Consider the following 16,817-nt stretch of genomic DNA (forward strand, 5'->3'; position numbering starts at 1 on the left):
CCTGTGAGAAAATACTTTTTTGTTGTTGTTGTTGTTGTCATAACCATTGCTTGACCCCACACATCAAAGAAACATGATCAAAGATGTTTTGACCCCACACATCAAAGAAACATGATCAAAGATGTTTTGCCAAGCAGTATGTAAACTTTGTGCTTGGGGTCTTTTTGATCCCAGAGGACAACAGAAGTTATTACATTTAGTAAAACACCCATAATTCAATCAAATTACTTCAAATTTGTTTGAATCATAAAGAGCATAGTATTAAACAACTACCGTTATTTTCAGACTAAAGATGTAACACAGAATTGATTGAAAATGTATACTGTATGCTTTATAAACAGTCAAACCAGGCGGGGGTCATTTTTGACGCCAGAGGACAAAAGGTGTGATTATGGGCTGTCATTAATAAAAATAAAATGATTCAAAAACAGCATCCTCACTAAACTTTTACAAATACCACTCAGTGATAAGTCAAATAGTCAAAATAATAATAGGTCAAAATAATTCATTGTTTCATTGTAATTTTACCTAAAAACAGGGTATAATTTTATGTAAACAAGGTCTATTGGCTCTAAATTCCAAAACAAATGAAAAAAATTCTAGTAATGGGTTGAACAGAAGTAAGACTAAAGATGTAACACAGAATTGATTGAAAATGTATACTGTATGCTTTATAAACAGTCAAACCAGGCGGGGTCATTTTTGACCCCAGAGGACAAAAGGTGTGATTATGGGCTGTCATTAATAAAAATAAAATGATTCAAAAACAGCATCCTCACTAAACTTTTACAAATACCACTCAGTGATAAGTCAAATAGTCAAAATAATAATAGGTCAAAATAATTCATAGTTTCATTGTATTTTTACTTAAAAACAGGGTATACTTTTATGTAAACAAGGTCTATTGGCTCTAAATTCCAAAACAAATGAAAAAAATTCTAGTAATGGGTTGAACAGAAGTAAGACTAAAGATGTAACACAGAATTGATTGAAAATGTATACTGTATGCTTTATAAACAGTCAAACCAGGCGGGGTCATTTTTGACCCCAGAGGACAAAAGGCGTAAGGCATTTGGGAGGACAACACGAGGGTTAAGGCATCCAATGATTCTAATGATGAACTTAGCAGTAAGATGGTTTTGACAAACCGAGCCCTGATTAACACTAGTAAGTACTGTCTTAAACACAGAGGCACAAACTCTGCAGTTGTTGAACTGATGTGTGGCGTTAAAGGTGAAATCTGTAGTTGCTACATCCATATTTGGACTTTTAAATTATTTATATATATCCATTGATTCTTGAAGAATATAACACATGCCTCATGACCTTAGTTCAACTGTCGTACCCCATCAGATCCAAAAATAAGCTTTTTTTACTCCAATGTTTAGAAACAATGTAAATGTAAACCAACACTGAATAGCCTCAACATGGTTAAAACTATAAAATTGATGTCATTGATGGTCCGACCTTGCATCCATAGGTCTGTCTATGATTTTGAGAGTAGTTACATTTCTCCAGTCCCATCCATCATCTTATTACCAAAACAGTGGTGGAATGACAGCTTTGTTATTGTTTGAACTGCAGATTGGTTGATTGATTGATGTGTGGCTTTTTTTAAAGGGGCAACCTAGGTTTTAAACAGCAGCAAAATTGGGGGCTGGAGAAATGTAACCACTCTCAAATTCATAGAGAAAGCTATTGTAGCAACCTTAACCCAAAACCTAGCGACCTCATCAAGAAGTTCAGACATCTTGGTATAACAGTTATAAGGTGTTGGCTTGACAGTCTCTGGACCCAGGTTTGAGTCCAGCTCAGGGCTACCCCCGGAATTCACTACACTATGAATACAAGGACTGGCCATCCATAAGGTCAAAATCACAGTTTTAACCTGGTTTTGAAGATATACAGTGTTTGTTTACAACCAGTGGCATTATACAAGCTTATGTTTTGGTTTCTGATGGGGAAATACATTTGAGGCATTTATAAGTTATATTCTTCAAGAATCAATGGCTATATAGTATATGGGTCTTTCTATAACTGCCAGTGAGGATTTCCTTGCATTTATGGCAGTGTAGTTCCCTTAAGGGTCAGTCAACTTTGGTAAAACATACTATGCTGAGTCGTGACTTTGGTTGAAGGATCTAAAATCACACCTGAAAAGGCCAATGAAATCCGCGCCTCGCTGGAAGCCCCGCCTTCCACAGGTGATGAGCGTTAGGCTCGGATTCATTCCTTCAATTATTCCGCTCTTTACCTCGTTGTGAACAGGAACGATTCATGCTACAGGTGTAGACCTTACTTACAAGCTACCTGCCGGAATACATAGTGCCAACTGTAAAGTTTGGTGGAGGAGGAATAATGGTCTGGGGCTGTTTTCATGGTTCATGCTCCTTAGTTCCAGTGAAGGGAAATCTTAATGCTACAGCATACAAATCCAAATAGACCTTACCGTGAAATTCTTACTTACAAGCCCTTAACCAACAGTGCAGTTAAATAAAGTCAATAAAATATTTACTAAATAAACTAAAGTAAAAAGTAACACAATAAAATAACAATAACGAGGCTATATACAGGGGGTACCGGTACCGAGGTAATGTGCCGGGGTACAGGTTGGTCCAGGTAATAATGAGGCTATATACAGGGGGTACCGGTACCGAAGTAATGGGCTGGGGTACAGGTTAGTCCAGGTAATAATGAGGCTATATACAGGGGGTACCGGTACCGTGGTAATGTGCCGGGGTACAGGTTAGTCCAGGTAATAATGAGGCTATATACAGGGGGTACCGGTACCGAGGTAATGGGCCGGGGTACAGGTTGGTCCAGGTAATAATGAGGCTATATACAGGGGGTACCGGTACCGAGGTAATGGGCTGGGATACAGGTTAGTCCAGGTAATAATGAGGCTATATACAGGGGGTACCGGTACCGAGGTAATGGGCTGGGGTACAGGTTAGTCCAGGTAATAATGAGGCTATATACAGGGGGTACCGGTACCGAAGTAATGGGCTGGGGTACAGGTTAGTCCAGGTAATAATGAGGCTATATACAGGGGGTACCGGTACCGAGGTAATGTGCCGGGGTACAGGTTAGTCCAGGTAATAATGAGGCTATATACAGGGGGTACCGGTACCGAGGTAATGTGTGGGGGTACAGGTTAGTCCAGGTAATAATGAGGCTATATACAGGGGGTACCGGTACCTAGGTAATGGGCTGGGGTACAGGTTAGTCCAGGTAATAATGAGGCTATATACAGGGGGTACCGGTACCGAGTCAATGGGCTGGGGTACAGGTTAGTCCAGGTAATAATGAGGCTATATACAGGGGGTACCGGTACCGAGGTAATGGGCTGGGATACAGGTTAGTCCAGGTTATAATGAGGCTATATACAGGGGGTACCGGTACCGAGGTAATGGGCTGGGATACAGGTTAGTCCAGGTTATAATGAGGCTATATACAGGGGGTACCGGTACCGAGGTAATGTGCCGGGGTACAGGTTAGTTCAGGTAATTTGTACATGTACAGTACCAGTCAAAAGTTTGGACACACCTACTCATTCCAGGGTTTTTCTTAATTTTTTACTATTTTCTACATTGTAGAATAATAGTGAAGACATCAAAACTATGAAATAACACATATGGAGTCATGTAGTAACCAAAAAAGTGTTAAACAAATCAAAATATACAGTGGTGTGAAAAAGTGTTTGCCCCCTTCCTGATTTCTTATTTGTTTGCATGTTTGTCACACTTAAATGTTTCAGATCATCAAACAAATTTAAATATTAGTCAAAGATAACACAAGTAACACAAAATGCAGTTTTGAAATGAAGGTTGTTATTATTAAGGGAAAACTAAATCCAAACCTACATGGCCCTGTGGGAAAAAGTGTTTGCCCCCCCGTTATAACACAACTCAACTGTGGTTTATCACACCTGAGTTCAATTCCTCTAGCCACACCCAGGCCTGATTACTGCCACACCTGTTCTCAATTAAGGAATCACTTAAATAGGACCTGCCTGACAACGTGAAGTAGACCAAAAGATCCATCAGTCTGGAAAAGGTTATAAAGCCATTTCTAAAGCTTTGGGACTCCAGCGAACCACAGTGAGAGCCATTATCCACAAATGGCGAAAACATGGAACAGTGGTGAACCTTCCCAGGAGTAGCCGGCCGACCAAAATTACCCCAAGAGCGCAGCGACGACTCATCCAAGGGGTCACAAAAGACCTCACAACAACATCCAAAGAGCTGCAGGCCTCACTTGCCTCAGTTAAGGTCAGTGTTCATGACTCCACCACAAGAAAGAGACTGGGCAAAAATGGCCTGCATGGCAGAGTTCCAAGACGAAAACCACTGCTGAGCAAAAATAACATTAAGGCTTGTCTCATTTTTGCCAGAGAACATCTTGATGATCCCCCAAGACCTTTGGGAAAATACTCTGTGGACTGACGAGACAAAAGTTGAACTTTTTGGAAGGTGTGTGTCCTATTACATCTGGCGTAAAAGTAACACTGCATTTCAGATATGGCAATATAGAAGCAAACCGGATGGACATCATGAAAATGATCGGAGAGGTTGAGAGTAGAAGAAGTTCAGGAGCAAAAACAAAAAAAAGTATAATATATATAATAGAATTATTGTAAAATTGACTGTGTCCATAAGGGGTAGATAGTAAGTATAGGCTGGAAGTAGAGGCCTGGGCATTGTTGTTCACTAATTTACTCCAAGTAGGGAAAGGATGGTGGGGTTGAAAAGTAATAAAGGGGAGTATATATATAAAAATTAAAAATTAAAAAATAAACATGGGGGATTGGAAGTGATGCAGACAATTACATTGATAGAAGATACAATCTATCTGCAATATTAAGCTGATTCCCCCCCCCACTGCATTTCAGAAAAATAACATCATACCAACAATAAAATATGGTGGTGGTAGTGTGATGGTCCGGGCCTGTTTTGCTGCTTCAGGACCTGGAAGACTTGCTGTGATAAATGGAACCGTGAATTCTGCTGTCTACCAAAAAATCCTGAAGGAGAATGTCCGTCCATGTGTTCGTGACCTCAAGCTGAAGCGAACTTGGGTTCTGCAGCAGGACAATGATCCAAAACACACCAGCAAGTCCACCTCTGAATGGCTGAAGAAAAACAAAATGAAGACTTTGGAGTGGCCTAGTCAAAGTCCTGACCTGAATCCTATTGAGATGCTGTGGCATGACCTTTAAGAAGGCAGTTCATGCTCGAAAACCCTCCAATGTGGCTGAATTACAACAATTCTGCAAAGATGAGTGAGCCAAAATTCCTCCACAGCGCTGTAAAAGACTCATTGCAAGTTATCGCAAACGCTTGATTGCAGTTGTTGCTGCTAAGGGTGGCCCAACCAGTTATTAGGTTGTAGGGGGCAAACCCTTTTTCCCACAGGGCCATGTGGGTTTGGATTTTGTTTTCCCTTAATAATAACAACCTTCATTTCAAAACTGCATTTTGTGTTTTACTTGTGTTATCTTTGACTAATATTTAAATTCGTTTGATCTTAAACATTTAAGTGTGACAAACATGCAAACAAATAAGAAATCAGGAAGAGGGCAAACACTTTTTTCACACCACTGTATTTTATATTTGAGATTCTTCAAAGTAGCCACCCTTTGCCTTGATGACAGCTTTGCACACTCTTGGCATTCTCTCAACCAGCTTCATGAGGTAGTCACCTGGAATGCATTTTCAATTAACAGGTGTGCCTTCTTAAGTTAATATGTGGCATTTTTTTCCTTCTTAATGCGTTTGAGCCAATCAGTTGTGTTGTGACATGGTAGGGTTGGTATACAGAAGATAGCCCTATTTGGTAAAAGACCAAGTCCATGTTATGGCAAGAACAGCTCAAATAAGCAAAGAGAAACGACAGTCCATCATAACTTTAAGACATGAAGGTCAGTCAATCCGGAAAATTTCAAGAACTTTGAAAGTTTCTTTAAGTGCAGTCACAAAAACCATCAAGCGCTATGATGAAACTGGCTCTCATGAGGACCGCCACAGGAATGGAAGACCCAGAGCTACCTCTGCTGCAGAGGATAAGTTCATTAGAGTTACCAGCCTCAGAAATTGCAGCCCAAATAAAGACTTCACAGATTTCAAGTCACAGACGTATCTCAACATCAACTGTTCAGAGGGGACTGGGTAAATCAGGCCTTCATGGTTGAATTGCTGCAAAAAAAACAACTACTAAAGGACACCAATAAGAAGAAGAGATCTGCTTGGGCCAAGAAACACGAGCAATGGACATTAGACCGGTGGAAATTGAGATTTTTGGTTCCAACCGCCGTGTCTTTGTGCGACGCGATGTGGGTGAACGGATGATCTCCGCGTGTGTAGTTCCCACCGTGAAGCATGGAGGAGGAGGTGTGGTGATGTGGGGGTGCTGTGATGGTGACACTGTCTGTGATTTATTTAGAATTCAAGGCACACTTAACCAGCATGGCTACCACAGCATTCTGCAGTGATACGCCATCCCATCTGGTTTGGGCTTAGTGGGACTATCATTTGTTTTTCAACAGGACAATGACCCAACACACCTCCAGGCTGTGTAAGGGCTATTTTACCAAGGAGAGTGATGGAGTGCTGCATCAGATGACCTGGCCTCCACAATCCCCCGACCTCAACCCAATTGAGATGGTTTGGGATGAGTTGAACCGCAGAGTGAAGGAAAAGCAGCCAACAAGTGCTCAGCATATGTGGGAACTCCTTCAAGACTGTTGGAAAAGCATTCCAGATGAAGCTGCTTGAGAGAATGCCAAGAGTGTGCAAAGCTGTCATCAAGGCAAAGGGTGGCTATTTGATGAAACTCAAATATAAAATATAATTTGATTAGTTTAACACTATTTTGGTTACTACATGATTCCATATGTGTTATTTCATAGTTTTGATGTCTTCACTATTGTCCTACAATGTAGAAAATAGTAAAAATAAAGAACAACCCTTGAATGAGTAGTTGTGTCCAAACTTTTGACTGGTACTGTATGTTATTGTTAGGTGAAGTTATGGGCCAATTTGGCATACACTTAGTGTGCAAAGGTAGCCAAAGAGCATTTTACGACACAGAGCTTAATGTGAGTTTCCTTGAGTAGCTCCCGATCTTGCTCTGATAATGTGTGGTAATATTCAGAATACATTGTGAAAAACTAAAATCTTTGCTCACCATTTTTGCTCCATGCAGATGTACTACATCCATAACTAGCGATTTCTGCATTAGCATGGAGGAGTTTCTGCAGCCAAATTGTCTTGAATAGCAACAAACAGCAAACACAGAAAGGGTCCTATATTGGAGAGTAAAAGTCTTCTGGCACTCTGCTTAGGATTTCAACAACTTTAATAACTTATTTCGAGCCTAGAATCATCGATGTTACTACTAATCTGAAAACAAGACAAAATATGACTATTGTTGCTCACTTGACTGTCTTAAGACAATTGTCAAATAATTAAAGATGTCAGTTGTTGTACAATTTCATGGGTACGCTCTGGGTATCACCTTTTATCTCAAATAAACAGTGTATTTCTGCTGTTGTGGTTCTTTAACGATCTGTCTGACTTTGTCGTTCACACAGGAGACAGACGTGGCTATCGTGGATCCTCTGGGGAGCCTCAACAACATGATGCTGACGAGGCAGAAAGGTCTCTCTCCAGATCAGAACACCTTACAAAAAAACATCTGAGACCCACTGGGAAGAAATCTCACTGCTGCTCTGACTGTGGGAAACGTTGCAGGTTTACATCAGAACTTAAAATACACCAGCGAGTACACACAGGAGAGAAACCTTATAGCTGTGATCAATGTGGGAGGAGTTTTATTCGGTCAAGCTCCCTGATAGTACATCTGAGAACACACACAGGAGAGAAACCTTACGACTGCTCTGACTGCAGAAAGACTTTTGTTAATTTAATAGATTTAAAATCACACCAGAGAACACACACAGGAGAGAAATCACCATATAGGTGTACTCAATGTGGGAAGAGTTTTACTCGGCCAAACGCCCTGATAGTGCACCAGAGAACACACACAGGAGAGAAACCTTATAGCTGTACTCAATGTGGGAAGTGTTTTGTTGTATCTTGCAATCTAATGATACACCAGAGAACACACACAGGAGAGAAACCTTATAGCTGTGATCAATGTGGGAAGAGTTTTACTCAGTCAAGGGCGCTGATAGTACATCTGAGAACACACACAGGAGAGAAACCTTACGACTGCTCTGACTGCGGAAAGACTTTTGTTAGTTTAAGAGCTTTAAAATCACACCAGAGAACACACACAGGAGAGAAATCACCATATAGCTGTACTCAATGTGGGAAGAGTTTTACTCGGCCAAACGCCCTGATAGTGCACCAGAGAACACACACAGGAAATAAACCTTTTAGCTGTGATCAATGTGGGAAGAGTTTTGGTACATCTGTGTATCTGACGATACACCAGAGAACACACACAGGAGAGAAACCGTATAGCTGTACTCAATGTGGGAAGAGTTTTACTCAGTCAAGCGCGCTGATAGTACATCTGAGAACACACACAGGAGAGAAACCGTATAGCTGTACTCAATGTGGGAAGAGTTTTACTCAGTCAAGCGCGCTGATAGTACATCTGAGAACACACACAGGAGAGAAACCTTACGACTGCTCTGACTGTGGAAAGACTTTTGTTAGTTTAAGAGCTTTAAAATCACACCAGAGAACACACACAGGAGAGAAATCACCATATAGCTGTACTCAATGTGGGAAGAGTTTTATGCAGTCATGTGGCCTTATAGTACATCTGAGAACCCACACAGGAGAGAAGACATATAGCTGTGATCATGTGACAAGAGATACTCTGATAAAATATCTCTGATCAAACATCAGAAAATACATACATGAAGGAGTTGTTTCATGATATCAATGAAATAATGTCAAAATGTACAATGTTTTAACATTGTAGTAGGAGTATTTTAATTAATATCATAATGTAGAACCCTAAACGTTTCCCCCTGTTCAATTTATTTCAGCATGATATGGATATTAGCCTCTTGAAAAAATCCAGGCTCTGAATTGAAAGAGTATTTATGTGATTTAACAAAAAGTGAAAGAAAAAAAAGTTGTGTTACACTTACCTTGTTGGCGACCCACTTGAATCAAAATGCAACACTTCAAAATGTATCTAGCTGTTTTCTACAAATTGTCCTCTGACCAGTGATGTACACATTATTCCCAGATTCCATGTGGTGTTTGAGCTATTCGTTTTAACAGGATGTGCAACCTCATCTCCCCCCTCTTGCGCAATTGATTTCAACATGATATCGATGAAATAAGTGTTGCGTTCCTTTGTTTAGCGACCCATAAATGTAAATGCATCATTCCAAAATGTAGCTGACTGTCTTCTGCAGGTTGTCCTCTAACCGAAAAGACATTGAAAAGAAGACTATGCCTGATGTCCAATATAAACTCAGCAAAAAAAGAAACGTCCCATTTTCAGGACCCGGTCTTTCAAAGATAATTTGTAAAAATCCAAAATAACTTCACAGATCTTCATTGTAAAGGGTTTAAACACTGTTTCCCATGCTCGTTCAATGAACCATAAATAATTAATGAACATGCACCTGTGGAACGGTCGTTAAGACACAAACAACTTTAGATGGTAGGCAATTAAGGTCAAAGTTATGAAAACTTAGGACACTAAAGAGGCCTTTCTATTGACTCTGAAAAACACCAAAAGAAAGATGCCCAGGGTCCCTGCTCATCTGCGTGAACGTGCCTTATGCATGCTGCAAGGAGGCATCCTCCCTCATGTGGTACCCTTCCTGCAGGCTCATCCTGACATGACAATGCCACCAGCCATACTGCTCATTCTGTGCGTGATTTCCTGCAAGACAGGAATGTCAGTGTTCTGTCATGGCCAGTGAAGAACCCGGATCTCAATCCCATTGAGCACGTCTGGGACCTGTTGGATCGGAGGGTGAGGGCTAGGGCAATTCCCCCCAGAAATGTCAGGGAACTTGTATGTGCCTTGGTGGAAGAGTGGGGTAACATCTCACAGCAAGAACTGGCAATTCTGGTGCAGTCCATGAGGAGGAGATGCACTGCAGTACTTAATGCAGCTGGTGGCCACACCAGATACTGACTGTTACTTTTGATTTTGACCCCCCCCCAGGGACACATTATTTGTGTGTGGAACTTGTTCAGTTTATGTCTCAGCTGTTGAATCTTGTTATGTTCATACAAACATTCTTTGTCATTTATCTTCGTTTCATTGTGTAGTTTCTTCTTCTTTTTATTCAGTTTAGTCACTTGATTTCTCAGTTTGCAGTACGTTTCCAAATCGGTTGTACAGCCAGACCTATTTGCCATCTCTTTTGCCTCATCCCTCTCAACCATACAATTGTTCAATTCCTCATCAATCCACAGGGATTGAACCGTTTTTACAGTAATTTTCTTATTGAGTGCATGCTTATTAGTAACTGGGATAAGCAATTTCATAAATGTGTCAAGTGCAGCGTCTGGTTGCTCCTCATTACACACCACAGACCAACAAATATTCTTTACATCAACAACAGGAATCACTACAAAACGTATTGTATGACCTCTTATACACTATATTAGGCCCAGTCTTTGGAACTTTGGTTTTCCTAGATATGGCTACTATATTGTGATCACTACATCCGATGGAGTTGGATACTGCTTTAAAACATATTTTCTGCAGCATTAGTAAAGATCTGATCAATACATGTTGATTATTTAATTCCTGCACTGTTTGCAACTACCCTGGTAGGTTGATTTGATAACCTGAACCAGGTTGCAGGCACTAGTTACAGTTTGAAGCTTTCTCTTGAGTGGGCAGCCTGATGAAAGCCAGTCAATATTTAAATCACCCAGTAAGTATACATCTCTATTGATATCACATACATTATCAAGCATTTCACATATGTTATCCAGATACTGACTGTTAGCACTTGGTGGTCTATAGCAGCTTCCCACCAGAATGGGCTTTAGGTGAGGCAGATTAACCTATTTTTAACACTTTTCTGGGATGCTTGATAATTGTCTTTGCTTTACTGGGAAGCTTAGCAGAGGTAGACATGCTCATGTTATTTATGTTAGTGCAGGGTGAGCTGAACACAGTGGACTTCCTACTAGGGCACACCACCTCAGTGCTAACAGTGTAACTCTGGTTCATGGGCATATGATTACTGCATACAATAGCTGTAGGATCATCAGAGGTATTCAGGGCAGTAAGAGGGACATAAATTAGGTTATTTACATTGTGTCTTCCAACGCCCCTAAGATAATGTACATTTGCTGAAGCATTGTGACAACTCAGCAACACAATGGTAGGGATTAAATGAGCTGGACTTGGGTCATTGATAAGTAATTGTCTCAACGCAGCCTCATAATTGTCAGTAGAACCGATGTGGATGTGGTGGAGGAGTCAGGCGCAGGACACAGAGGCTTCGTCCAACAGACTTTACTAGTCAAAAGTGCTAAATTACAATACACGGCCTCGAAAACAAACAGAGGCGAGTGAATACGTAAACCATGCGTAAACACTAAACAAACAAACAGAGCGTCAAAACGCAGCTCCGAAAAATACAGGCAGACAACAACACACAATCTAACCAATACCAAACAGGGAACTTATAGGACACGTAATCAGAACACAAACAGACACAGGTGTACAAGACAGACCAAAGCAATCACACCACGAAACATTCAACGGTGGCAGCTAGTACTCCGGGGACGGCGAACGCCGAAGCCTGCCCGAACCAGGAGGAGGAGCAGTCTCGGCCGAAACCGTGACAATAATGCTGTGAAAGGATCCAGGAACCCAAATGATTTGGGTGGATCCCATCCTCCTTATAATACGAGCTTTGTTTCCAGAAGGTATCAAAATTGTCAATAAATGTTACACCCACAGAGCTTCAATAATCTCGTAGCCAGTGGGCTGAAAGTCTGCTGAACCGTTCAATGGCACGATTTAGGAAGGGCAGAGGGACAGATATTATGGGATGTTTGGAAAGGGCAGAGGGACAGATATTATGGGATGTTTGGGAAGGGCAGAGGGACAGATATTATGGGATATTTGGAAAGGGCAGAGGGACATATATTATGGGATGTTTGGGAAGGGCAGAGGGACAGATATTATGGGATATTTGGAAAGGGCAGAGGGACATATATTATGGGATGTTTGGGAAGGGCAGAGGGACAGATATTATGGGATGTTTGGGAAGGGCAGAGGGACAGATATTATGGGATATTTGGAAAGGGCAGAGGGACATATATTATGGGATGTTTGGGAAGGGCAGAGGGACAGATATTATGGGATGTTTGGGAAGGGCAGAGGGACAGATATTATGGGATGTTTGGAAAGGGCAGAGGGACAGATATTATGGGATGTTTGTTAGTGTCATGTAGGGACCCAATCAGTTCCTTAAAATGACTATCAGCCAAACAATGTTTTCATTTTTATTTATTTATTTTCTCAGTCAGCTACCCAGGAAAGGGCTTTCCAACTTTTGTTATTGACCAAATACTTATTTTCCACCATCATTTGCAAATAAATTCATTAAAAATCCTACAATGTGATTTTCTGGATTTTTTCTCCTCAATTTGTCTGTCATAGTTGACGTGTACCTATGATGAAAATTACAGGCCTCTCTCATCTTTTTAAGTGGGAGAACTTGCACAATTGGTGGCTGACTAAATACTTTTTTCCCCCACTGTATATAGAAAGAAGTGTGTGTGTCATGTCTGCTAGAATGGAGGTTTAGAAACGACAGCAGGATATTAACCAGTACATATGGCATAGCCTACACATATAGTATACCTTGCAGTACAATCTACTCTAAAAACAGTTGTACAATGTGCTGTGCAATAAGATACCCAGAGTTTGATTTCTAAACCAGATGAGTTCTCAAATAGCAGCTGACCAATACCATGGTGGGCATCATGTTGGATGCATTGGAATATAAGGTATGGAAACTGATAAAGAGCCTGTAGGATTATAGACAAAACTGTTGGGAAATGAATGTTTGACTTTCAAATACTAAATGTTTAGTGAATGGGAGTATATTTACGTGGTTTACATGATTAACTGTCCTACTAACCTTCTAGAAGTTGACGGTGCCAAAATCTTACCAATGCATTCATTATTCTACTAACTATGACTGAGTGTGAGACATGTTTTCCAGAATGTACGTTTCATGCATATACATACGAACACCATCACAAATAGTGTTTCACCATTTATTGAGTACGGAGAGAAACAGCAAAGGTGTCTCAGGCAGTATGTGAAGTATCTAAATATAGTGCAACCTACCAATCAATGTATATCAAGTGCTATGGAGGGCACAATCTTACAATGTTGCAGTCCAGAAATGAGAGCTTTACCCTCTATGCCAAAGTCTGGGCATCTGATGGAGGCTGTAGAACTGTCAAACACATGCTTCAGTATTCCCCCTTCTCTCTAGGAGCATTTGTGTGCCCAGTCCCCAAAGGTGTATGGAAAAGATGCCACCCTGGTCACCAATGTAGCTGACCGATGTAGAGAGACAAGTGCCTTAGCAGAATGCAATCTAAAGCTTGTGTGGTCCAGAGATGAGAACTTTACCATCTATAGTAAAAGTCTGGGCTACTGACGGGGACAATAGAATTCTCCCCACTGCATGTCGTTACACATGTCGTTACACTAGCTAATAGCTCAGCACTGGGAATAAACACTTCTTTCGTTTTTTTCTGTTAGTTAAACAGCAGTTACCTTGCCAGCTACATAAATCGACTAAAGAGTTGCCAGTTTCTGCTCTGCTTGCTTTTACAACTCGGAAAAAGCGTGGAACACACTGACAGCAGCTCCCTCTGTTCAACTCTTCCTGCTGGTCCAGCCAGCCTTCCAGAAGCACTGTTGTGCCGCTTGTTGTATCACATTGCAATGATAAAACTGCAATTTCAGATGTGGGAGGGACATGACCCCCTGCAAATAGCACTTTTCAGTACTGCTCAAATAAATCATGCCTTTCCGAGAGCAACATTTCCTTTTCAACTGGAAGCAATGTGCCCAATAAGTCCTTGATGACAACAAAATCATAAACAACAGAGTAGGTTAATAAGTCCTTAGTTTATGAGTTATGCTCAGGTAAAACTATTTGGCTAATCTATACTTCCATAATTCCAAATCCTATTCTTGAAGACTGGAAATCTGACAGACAGTTTTTTCTGTAGGCCTAAAGATATAACCTAATCATATTATTATCTGTAGTAGAAAGCAATGGGTTAGAAGAAGCCTACATAACAAACTCATAAAGTTAAATGCAACATCCATTTATGGCCAGCTACAGTTGAAGTCGAAAGTTGACATACACTTAGGTTGGAGTCATTAAAACCATTCCACAAATTTCTTGTTAACAAACTATAGTTTTGGCAAGTCGGTTAGGACATCTACTTTGCGCATGACACAAGTAATTTTTCCAACAATTGTTTACAGACAGATTATTTCACTTATAATTCACTGTATCACAATTCCAGTGGGTCAGAAGTTTACATACACTAAGTTGACTGTGCCTTTAAACAGCTTGGAAAATTCCAGAAAATTATGGCTTTAGAAGCTTCTGATAGGCTAATTGACATAATTTGAGTCAATTGGAGGTGTACCTGTGGATGTATTTCAAGGCCTACCTTCAAACTCAGTGCCTCTTTGCTTGACATCATGGAAAAATCTAAAGAAATCAGTCAAGACCTCAGAAAAAAAATTGTAGACCTCCACAAGTCTGGTTCATTCTTGGAGCAATTTCCAAATGCCTGAAGGTACCACGTTCATCTGTACAAACAATAGTACGCAAGTATAAACACCATGGGACCACGCAGCCGTCATACCGCTCAGGAAGGAGACGCGTTCTGTCTCCTAGAGATGAATGTACTTTGGTTCGAAAAGTGCAAATCAATCCCAGAACAACAGCAAAGGACCTTGTGAAGATGCTGGAGGAAACATGTACAAAAGTATCTATGTACACAGTAAAACGCATCATGAGGAAGGAAAATTATGTGTGTATATTGAAGCAACATCTCAAGACATCAGTCAGGAAGTTAAAGCTTGGTCGCAAATGGGTCTTCCAAATGGACAATGACCCCAAACATACTTCCAAAGTTGTGGCAAAATGGCTTAAGGACAACAAAGTCAAGGTATTGGAGTGGCCATCACAAAGCCCTGACCTCAATCCTATAGGACATTTGTGGGCAGAACTGAAAAAGCGTGTGTGAGCAAGGAGGCCTACAAACCTGATTCAGTTACACCAGCTCTGTCAGGAGGAATTGGCCAAAATTCACCCAACTTATTGTGGGAAGCTTGTGGAAGGCTACCCGAAACGTTTCACCCAAATTAAACAATTTAAAGGCAAAGCTACCAAATACTAATTCAGTGTATGTAAACTTCTGACCCACTGGGAATGTGATGAAAGAAATAAAAGCTGAAATAAATCATTTTCTCTACTATTATTCTGACATTTCACATTCTTAAAATAACGTGGTGATCCTAACTGACCTAAGACAGGGAATTTTTTACTAGGATTAAATGTCAGGAATTGTGAAAAACTGAGTTTAAATGTATTTGGCTAAGGTGTATGTAAACTTCCGACTTCAACTGTATGTAAACTCTAACATTGATTTATCCTGCAATAGATGTTCAATTGGTCATATTATTTTTTGTCTTCTTCTAATGCCTCTTAAGCAGGTTGACAAGCAGGGTTATTTCAGGTTAGCAGTGTGGTTAAGGTTAGGGTTAGGCATTAGGGTTAGCAGTGTGGTTAAGGTTAGGGTTATTTAAGGTTAGGGTTAGGCATTAGGGTTAGCAGTGTGGTTAAGGTTAGGGTTAGGCATTAGGGTTAGCAGTGTGGTTAAGGTTAGGGTTAGGCATTAGGGTTAGCAGTGTGGTTAAGGTTAGGGTTAGCAGTGTGGTTAAGGTTAGGGTTATTTAAGGTAAGAGTTAGGCATTAGGGTTAGCAGTGTGGTTAAGGTTAGGGTTATTTAAGGTTAGGGTTAGGCATTAGGGTTAGCAGTGTGGTTAAGGTTAGGGTTATTTAAGGTTAGGGTTAGGCATTAGGGTTAGCAGTGTGGTTAAGGTTAGGGTTAGGTATTAGGGTTAGCGGTGTGGTTAAGGTTAGGGTTAGGTATTAGGGTTAGCAGTGTGGTTAAGGTTAGATTTAAAGTCAGATTTTATGACTGTGGTACTAACCTGTGCTCTTAAGGGGAAAGTAATCTAAAAGCAATCAGATTACGTTACTGAGTTAGGGTAATCCAACATGTATGTTACTGATGACAATGTTGAACAGGTAACTAGTAACTAATGGATTACATTTACAAAGTAACCTATCCAACCCTGGATACAGTATATACAGTGCATTTGGAAAGTATACCTATCCAACCCTGGATACAGTATATACAGTGCATTTGGAAAGTATACCTATCCAACCCTGGATACAGTATATACAGTGCATTTGGAAAGTATACCTATCCAACCCTGGATACAGTATATACAGTGCATTTGGAAAGTATACCTATCCAACCCTGGATACAGTATATACAGTGCATTTGGAAAGTATACCTATCCAACCCTGGATACAGTATATACAGTGCATTTGGAAAGTATACCTATCCAAACCCTGGATACAGTATATACAGTGCATTTGGAAAGTATACCTATCCAACCCTGGATACAGTATATACAGTGCATTTGGAAAGTAACCTATCCAACCCTGGATACAGTATATACAGTGCATTTGGAAAGTATACCTATCCAACCCTGGATACAGTATATACAGT

The 16,817-nt window shown here is 40.5% G+C and overlaps 1 protein-coding gene across 1 annotated transcript; it reads left to right on the top strand.

Moving 5' to 3' along the window:
- Positions 1–7,471: 7,471 nt before the first annotated feature.
- Positions 7,472–9,164, top strand: LOC123485640 (zinc finger protein 180-like). The gene is made up of 3 exons (XM_045216702.1): positions 7,472–7,497; positions 7,623–8,065; positions 8,195–9,164. The coding sequence occupies exons 1-3, from the start codon at positions 7,472–7,474 to the stop codon at positions 8,866–8,868; spliced, it is 1,143 nt and encodes a 380-aa protein (XP_045072637.1). The 3' UTR covers positions 8,869–9,164.
- The last annotated feature ends 7,653 nt before the right edge of the window (positions 9,165–16,817 follow it).

Source organism: Coregonus clupeaformis, unplaced genomic scaffold, assembly GCF_020615455.1.
Source record: "Coregonus clupeaformis isolate EN_2021a unplaced genomic scaffold, ASM2061545v1 scaf0777, whole genome shotgun sequence".
NCBI lineage: Eukaryota > Metazoa > Chordata > Actinopteri > Salmoniformes > Salmonidae > Coregonus > Coregonus clupeaformis.